We start from the raw sequence: 8990 nt of genomic DNA, 5'->3' as shown, positions 1-8990 counted from the left end.
AGGGCAGAGGTGGGCTTGTCGAATTTCGACTTGTTTTTGTGTGGTGGTTTCACTGGTTTGCTATCTTTTGGGCAATTAAAATAATGTATAGGAGTGAGAATGGACATGTGAGTGTTGAGACTGAGAGTGAGAATGTTGGTGTTAGTCAGTGTGTTGATGTGAGACTTGTTGGTGTGACTGAGAGTGAAGTGGAGGAGAGGTGTGGAGCAGATGAGATGAGTGTGGTGGAGGAGAGGCATGGAGGGGAGAAGAGGCATGGAGGGAAGAGGAGGCGTGGAGGGGAAGAGAGGAGTGGAGTGGAGGACAGGTGTGGAGGAGAGGAGAGGAGTAGAGTCGAGGAGAGGCATGGAGGGGAGAGTAGGCATGGAGGGAAGAGGAGGCATGGAGAGAAGAGGAGGCATGGAGAGAAGAGGAGGCATGGAGGGGAAGAGAGGAGTGGCGTGGAGGAGAGTAGTGGAGTGGAGGAGAGGAGCGTAGTGGAGGAAAGGCGTGGAGGAGAGAGGAGGCGTGAAAGGGAGGAGAGGAGGGTAGTGGAGGAAAGGCGTGGAGGAGAGAAGAGGCGTGAAAGGGAGGAGAGGAGGGTAGTGGAGGAAAGGCATGGAGGGGAGAGGAGGCGGGGAGGGGAGGATTGGTGTGGAGTGAAGCCGAGGCATGGAAGGGAATGTGGAGGTGTAGTGGAGCGGGAGCATGGCAAAGAAAGGAGACATGTGGCCCCTCCTATGTCAGATAGTGCGGACTCAGATGTGCAGCAGAACAAGCGAACCAAGAGACAGAAATCAAGGGGACCCATATATACCAAAGAGGAGAATGCTGCATTGGTTGCTGCAGTATCAAAAGAAAAAGTGACACTCTTCTGCCAATCCGTGCCAGCATCTGAGAAGTCAGCAGCCTGGGAACGAGTCCGGGACTCCGTGAATGCGGTCTCCAAGTTTCACAGGCCCACCAATGGCGTCAGACACAGGTAATTAATATTAAAATATTCTTTCACTCTTGTGTAAAAAATACACAGTTTTGTAGTCAATAACAAAAAAGTAACAGTTCAACGTAACCAAAAAATGTATTTGTCACAGCCACATGCTGAACAGTATACATATAACCATCACAATGTGAAAAGAAATGTGGTTTTCAAAAAACATTAATCTAAGTATTTGTTTTTTTATTAATGTAATTGTAATGTTTATGTACATTTGCAGGTTCTATGATTGTCGGGCAATGGTTACAAAGAAGATGCAGAGGCTTCGACTAGGACAAAACCGAGGAAAGCCTATCAAGTTGCGAGAGTGGGAGGCGGAGCTAAGAGATGTCCTTCTGGCAGAGGATGTCCCTGGATTCAGCAGCAGGGGTCAAAATCATAGAGCTGGTGGTGAGGAAAATTAAATATATCATTATAATTTATATATATTGCAGTTATAATATATTTGTAAAGCTATCTTATTGTTTATGATGACTACACATGTATGACTTTTATTTTTATTTTTTTACATTCATGTTTTCCAGATCAAGAAACATCATCCTTGGAAGGATCAGCTCCAACTCCAAGTACATCCTATCAACAACATTCTGGTGGTGAGTACCCAACACAAAGGATATCTAATGAACTGCTATTTACTACTTGGACCAAGTCACTGTGCCATGCAGACCGTCACAGTTGAGACAATTAGGTGCCGTTTCTGTCTCCCTGGCTACTCAGCTTTCACTATCACAGTCGAGAGCAGAAGGCTCGTTATGCACAGTGAGCCGAAAAAATAGCAATGCAAAATAGTGGGCAGCAATAGAGCAGCTGAAGAGAACTTTTTAAAATTAACCAGCAGGTGATTGGTTGGTTGCTATGCGGCCCTAACAAACAACATTATGCTGGATAACTTCAGCAACTTCTGCTCCACCCACTATAGTATTTATTGTGTCTACGGTTCTGTGTGCCCAAGCAAGGTAGCAAGGTCAGAGCTGTGGATGCTGAATTGTGACGGGGGCAGAGCTGCGGGGGGCTGTTAGGTGAAGGTGGGTCAAGTTGCAGGGTGGGACAGAGAACACAGCTGTTCACATGTGCTGTGAAGGTGGGTGAAATTTACCACTGTGAAGGGGGTTCAGATCAGAACATAATTGTGAAGGGGAAACTGTCATGTGAAGGTTCTGATCAGGTTCTGAAGGTTCTGAAGGTTCTGAAGGTTACATCAGCTTCTGAGGAAGCTGATGTAAGAAATGTGATTTTTAAATCAAAAGGTGGGTATAGTAGTAGTATGTATGCACCCTTCCAAATTCAAACTTGCCTGCTTTCATTTTGTGACTAGATTTTGAGGGATGCCGAGAAAGGGGTGAGAGCTCCGCCAACAGCATAGTTTGAAAGGGAGTCCTTCTCTCATCGATCACAGGGGGGAAGAGAGAGGAGAACACATCGATAACAGCTTTGATTTGACATTGCCGTGTTCCCCGCCGCTTGCTGCCACATACATCCCCTCCTCCGGGACTTTTATCCTGTCCAATCCCAGGACGGGCGATCTGTAAATTAAAGTTTCCTGGCCATGGGGCAGGGCTGTTTAGTAGCGGGAAAACATCAATTGAAATGAAAGCGTTTATCGCTCTTTACCTGCAGCACATGTAGGCTGCATGGTGGGCACAGGGTGCATTGGTGGGCACAGGCTACATAGGTGGGCACAGGCAGGCTTCATTGGTGGTTTTGGATAAAGTTGGTGTTAATATTTTTTTTTTATATTTTATTCTGCATAAAACAATTTTGTGTCATTTAATGAGATAATTTATGAGGGCGTGTTTAGGGGTTGAATTAGGGGTGGGGCAAGCTAAGGGTTGGGTGTGGCAACTAACTGTTGGCTAGTAACCCTTGAGGCCTGGCTAGTAGCTAATTTAGCCCTGGTACTATGTATATGGGGGTTGTAGTAAATGATATGTAGATACTTGATAGCATATTTTACATATATTTTGTTAATCTTAAAAATTGCCAGAAATGTAACATCTGTTTTAACACATCAGCAACTTCTGATTATATTTTACATTTCCTCAGTCCATTTTTGGTTGAATATTTGATTTCATAGTAGAAAATATTGTAGTTATACGACATATCTCAGGCAAAAATTGTAAATACAGCTGTTGACTTTTTCATGAACATTACCTTGACTCTTCACTCTTTCTTCCGTCTTTAACAGAAAGCTGCATTCAAGACCCTCCAGCATCGGCTTCTGGCAGGACCATTGCTCCTCCTCAGGGTAAGTGCATGATCTGGGAAGAAACAGGACACAGCACTAACTCCATTATCATCATGTACCCTATTTACACATAGGCATTTTCATGTAATACACCTAAAAGTTCAATTTAAAAATTCGTACAAAAATGACACCTCATACCTTTAGAACGTGACTGTGAAAGGGACACTGTGATTTGAAGGGGGATTGATATATCAAGGAGGACTGCGCAAACTGTGGAAATAAATGAGAGTGGCTGTGATGTCAGAGATTCATTCCTATCACAAAGATTTTTTGCTGAACTCCACCGTGTTGAAATTTTTTTTCTGCCTTTGGTTCTTTTAATGATTTTGAATTTAGTAGCCCTTATTGAAAGGTGTTCAACAGCTCTTTTGCGCTTTTTTTTTAAACTACCGTTAAGCCTATAATATCTATACATAATATCTCTATAACCTGTATGGTTTAGAAGATATTCGCCCTGCAAACCTAGCACGGCACACTAAATTACTTACAAGGTTATTAGCTCATAATGAGCTAGTATGCTGTGCATACTAGCTCATTATGCCTTTGCTTTACAGGTATTTTTTTATCTTTTAGTGGGTATAAAAGCGCTACAAAGGTTTTTGCAGTAGGATATCAAAAATACTACGATAATAAATTTAGAAGACATATGCCCTTTTTACCTGCAACCTACTGGCACCCTTTAAGAACTTTATCTTCAACATTATCTTCACTCTTTCTTCCGTCTTTAACAGAAAGCTGCATTCAAGACCCTCCAGCATCGGCTTCTGGCAGGACCATTGCTCCTCCTCAGGGTAAGTGCATGGTCTGGGAAGAAACAGGACACAGCACTAACTCCATTATCATCATGTACCCTATTTACACATAGGCATTTTCATGTAATACACCTAAAAGTTCAATTAAAAAATTCGTACAAAAATGACACCTCATACCTTTAGAACGTGACTGTGAAAGGGACACTGTGATTTGAAGGGGGATTGATATATCAAGGAGGACTGCGCAAACTGTGGAAATAAATGAGAGTGGCTGTGATGTCAGAGATTCATTTCTATCACAAAGATTTTTTGCTGAACTCCACCGTGTTGAAATTTTTTTTCTGCCTTTGGTTCTTTTAATGATTTTGAATTTAGTAGCCCTTATTGAAAGGTGTTCAACAGCTCTTTTGCGCTTTTTTTTTAAACTACCGTTAAGCCTATAATATCTATACATAATATCTCTATAACCTGTATGGTTTAGAAGATATTCGCCCTGCAAACCTAGCACGGCACACTAAATTACTTACAAGGTTATTAGCTCATAATGAGCTAGTATGCTGTGCATACTAGCTCATTATGCCTTTGCTTTACAGGTATTTTTTTATCTTTTAGTGGGTATAAAAGCTCTACAAAGGTTTTTGCAGTAGGATATCAAAAATACTACGATAATAAATTTAGAAGACATATGCCCTTTTTACCTGCAACCTACTGGCACCCTTTAAGAACTTTATCTTCAACATTATCTTCACTCTTTCTTCCGTCTTTAACAGAAAGCTTTTCAGGAGTTAAATGTGCGTGTCATATGCTGATAAATATGTTATCTAATAAAGAAAAAAGATTTTCTGTTTAAGGCATTTTCTGTTTCTGCAATTTTTATATTGTATTTATTTACTTCTATAAAGGTTATTTTATTAAATAACCTTTTAAATTTTTTTAACTTTAGGATATAAATGCAATGTGTAGATTTACCTAAATAAGTTTAAATTGATTTTTTGTTTTCTCTCAATCATTAATACAACTTATCCCCCCTCCCCAACTCAATCTTTCATTTGCTCCATTATTCAATATTACTACTACATAAAAGTCTAATCTGAATAAATTCATTACTATGAACGCTTTCATCATTCATCAAACTTTGCCTATCTTATCTATTTCAGATCAGCAATACCACCCTGAGAGGAGAGTACAGTGCAGCCCGCACTCTCCTGTTCTTCTTTTGGAGAGGCTGGAGATTCAGCCAGAGATTACCCCTATCATTCCCCAGACTCCTGATTTCTCCCCCGGCCCAGAGGAGGAGCACAGAGGACAAGGTTCATTCATTCAGCCACCCCATGCCCTGATGCCACCTACTGCTGTACCGCCTTTCCCAACTGTGCAGGAGATCATTCTGAGGGAGCTTATAGAATTAAGGTGTGACAACCGAAAACTACAACGAAAGGTCAAAAGGCTTACCCGGCTTACCCATCAGTTGAGCAGGCAGCAAACTGAGAGTTTTGAAATAATTTTGGCCCGGGCAAGCCAACAACACAATTAGGCATTGGACAGAGTATATTTTGTTTACTTGAAGATATTTCCAGACACATTGCTCCAATGCCTGGGAGCTACGATGAACATATAACCAACAAAGACGTTTTGAAAAATGAAGGCTAGACCTTCCTCTGCCCATCTCATCGCAAATTATTATGCAGAATCGATCTTTTTACTGTTCCTTGATTTTGGTAGAAACGTTTTCTTATGCTGCCAAGTTACACCTACCCAGCATGTGTGTTTGTAATTTCTATGAAAATATTTTTTTTTTTGTGAATATAAAACTATTTTTGGTCTAATATTATTATTATTATTATTATTTATTTATATACATCATCACATTATCTGCTAAATTATTATGTATTCATTTCCCACACACAATAGTATTTTATTCCGAACTTCAAACTCTAAGGGCCAGATTCACAGAGTAGATACGACGGCGTATCTGCTGATTCGCCGTTGTATCTGTTGTTCTATCTATGCTATAGATAGCCATAAGATCCGACAGCTGTAATTGTTTTACACTGTCGGATCTTAAGATGCAATACCGCGGCCGCCGCTGGGGGGGAGTTTGCGTCGTAAACCAGCGCCGGGTATGCAAATTAGGAGTTACGGCGATCGACGGCGGTTTTTCGCGTTACATAGTTACATAGTTACATAGTTAGTCAGGTTGAAAAAAGACACAAGTCCATCCAGTTCAACCACAAAAAATAAAAAAACAAAAATAAAAAACACAGTAAAATCCTATACACCCAACTCCATTCCCACAGTTGATCCAGCGTTCGCTACGTCGCCGCTAGTCTAGTTTCACGTCGCAAAGTTAGTCTTTTTTTTTTGGTGCCCTAACTTTAGTCAGCAAGCGTATTGCTGTCTAAAAGTATGGCCGTCGTTCCCGAGTTGAAATTTTAAAAATAACGTTGTTTGCGTAAGCCGTCCAGTAATACGGAATTACGCTACGCGCGTCGCCGTTCGAAAAAATGACGTCACGGCGCGCAATGCACGACGGGAGTTCGGAAACGGAGCATGCGTGGTAGGTCCGGCGCGGGAGCACGCCTAATTTAAATGGCACACGCCCATTTAAATTGTCCCGCCTTGCGCCGGAGGCCGCCGGCGTAGGTTTGCATCGCAAGTGCAAGTACTTGCGATGAAAAATTGCGGCGGTGTAACGTATCTATGATACGTTACGCCGCCGCTCTTCTATGTGAATCTGGCCCACACAGTCTACCTTAAACTATTCATTTATATTTTAATGTTTCCCCACTGTTAGTGGACACTGGACAGTAAAACAACACAGGAAGCAGGGGGGGGGGGATACTAACAGCAGTGGGAGTGTGGATACTGGAATAAGATAGCCAGGGTGAAAAATTATAGACCGAGGGGCTAGGGAGGTAGCGGAGGACAATATAAGTAGACATTAGGGAAAAACATGTATCCCACTATCACATCTTGTAAAGACACGTGGAGGCATTTTGCAATTTTGTATCTTCAAATGGTATGCAGCAGAGCTGAGTTAGGCAGAGAATGTACCCGATCGGCAGGGATGGACTGGGACAAAAATTTGGCCCTGGACTTCATCCAGACTGGCCCACTTTGACAGGACAACTCCCGCACCCCCCCCCCCGGCCACCCAAGCCCCCTCTCCCCCTTCACTAGCCCCTAGCCGTTCTACTTTATTAGAGTAGAACGGCTGGTACTGGTACTCTTATAGGCAGTACCACTGGGGAAGCTAGACATTATTTCACCCGGGGCAAAGAATCAGTTTGGTGCCCCCCCCCTTATGGGACAAGATTAGGCAGAAGTGAGAAACTCCCAGGCCATAGTTGTTAAATCAGCTGTCCGTCCCCTCCCCCATGCTCCTCTGTCGTCCCCCCTTGCTCCTCTGGTCCTCCCTCTGCTTCTTTGTTCCCCCCCAGGTGAGCGCTGTGGGTAGGGAGAGACAGAGGAGCTGAGGGGGGCGGCGGTCTGCTGTCACTGAAGCCGGCCCACTGAGCCATCGGTCCACCGGGAAACTCCCTGTAGTCCCAATGGCCAGTCCATCCCTGCCGATCGGTAAACTAATGAGAAAATATCTGCTTTCGCTGCAATGGAATTTTAATCACTATTCCAAAAGATAATACAGTTCCCAGTCTCCCTGTTCTTACCTTGCATGGAGCTGAGCAGCATTCAGATCCCTGGTGGTCAGAATGGAATCAAAATACCAGGGCCAAGATAGAGCATGAGTTTAGATTTGTAGCTCTGGGAAGTGTGGAGGTGATACACTGACAATGGCATAGAAGAAATTATTTCGATGTCAAAAAACCTAAAATAAGTAACACAACTGTATTCCATATATACATCAAAATAACATTTTTGCACATTATGCATTCCATGACACACACCAATATACTTACTCACACCCACTTAAAATATACATATACACAGTGACACACACTGACCCATAAAGACGACACACACTTTAACTGACAGACACACTGGCCAATAAATGAAGTGCCTTGTAAACAAAGCCAGACTGACCCAGACACTTAATCACAGAAAAACACAGACATACTCACATTGACCCTTAAACACACAGACTAACCCCATACTCACTCACACACAATGACAAATAAATGTGATTTATTTAAAAAAAAAAGTCATACAAGTATATCATTATAACATCCTAAGTGGGGTTTACTCTTAGTCTTAATACTTACTATGAAGTGCTGAAAAAACCTCATGTGTTTTTCTATTTGCTTCCTCCTCATCCACATCCAGGTCCAATGTTAGGCATGCATGTGAGACATGACGTCAGTAAATTGCAACTGCAAAAAAAGAGAGAGGGATATAAATTAGAAGAAATAATTAATGGAATGATGGAAGGTGAGTAGGGGAAAATTGATAAGCCACTCACGTGTTTAAGGGTGCCACAGGCAACATACTTAACCAGGATTAAATCCATAGTGTGGTGAGATGTCTTCCAAACGTGAACTGTAATATTTCTTCTTTGAGGGCAGGTGGCAGCAGTCTGCACTGCAGCAAGAGCACAGTAGGAGGAGAGCCCCAGTGTTTGTGGGAGTATTGCGAGCCGTGGAATTGTGGAGTAGGTTTCTTTATGGAATGGTAGCTTTTTTTTTTTTGTGGCTTAATTTCAGAGCCAAGGAGTCAAAACATTACTCCAAAAACGAATGAAAAATAAACAAACTAACCCCAGCTTGGGTTGATAACATTCTTGCAAACGGTGGTAGTAGATATTGGATTTGTGAATGTAAACAAAAACTATTATTATTTATTAATTATTATTATTATTATTATTATTATTATTATTATTATTATTATTATTATTACCCTTATGCATAGATCTACTTCAATTCAAACGTTTGCAAGTTGTAAGATGTGATGGGAAATAATAAAATCAACAAAAACAAACATAGTGCATGTCAGGATTCAAAATAGATATATCAACAGAAATGAATAAATATATAGTACTTTTAGCTACCTGGAAGACTATATTAAT

The 8990-nt window shown here is 41.7% G+C and overlaps 1 protein-coding gene and 1 long non-coding RNA gene across 4 annotated transcripts; one reads left to right on the top strand and one right to left on the bottom strand.

The window, feature by feature from the left end:
- The first annotated feature begins 574 nt into the window (after positions 1 to 574).
- LOC120926650 lies at positions 575 to 5796 on the top strand. 2 transcript variants are annotated; one of them, XM_040336773.1, is made up of 6 exons: positions 575 to 961; positions 1194 to 1363; positions 1498 to 1566; positions 3159 to 3218; positions 3950 to 4009; positions 5128 to 5796. In XM_040336773.1, the coding sequence occupies exons 1-6, from the start codon at positions 720 to 722 to the stop codon at positions 5502 to 5504; spliced, it is 978 nt and encodes a 325-aa protein (XP_040192707.1). In that variant the 5' UTR covers positions 575 to 719; the 3' UTR covers positions 5505 to 5796. The 2 variants fall into 2 exon arrangements, with proteins under 2 accessions (XP_040192707.1, XP_040192708.1); XM_040336774.1 differs by lacking the exon at positions 3950 to 4009.
- On the bottom strand, positions 1270 to 8773 carry LOC120926651. Of its 2 annotated transcripts, XR_005746976.1 has the most exons (5): positions 8388 to 8772; positions 8191 to 8298; positions 7639 to 7796; positions 3125 to 3231; positions 1270 to 1357 (listed from the first exon to the last, which is right to left on the bottom strand). It is a non-coding gene; the product is annotated as an uncharacterized LOC120926651 (long non-coding RNA). The 2 variants fall into 2 exon arrangements; XR_005746975.1 differs by having other exon boundaries at positions 8191 to 8773.
- Between the last annotated feature and the right edge of the window lie 217 nt (positions 8774 to 8990).

This window comes from Rana temporaria, chromosome 2, assembly GCF_905171775.1.
Source record: "Rana temporaria chromosome 2, aRanTem1.1, whole genome shotgun sequence".
NCBI classification, from domain to species: Eukaryota; Metazoa; Chordata; class Amphibia; order Anura; family Ranidae; genus Rana; species Rana temporaria.
This window is presented reverse-complemented; position numbering and strand designations above follow the sequence as displayed.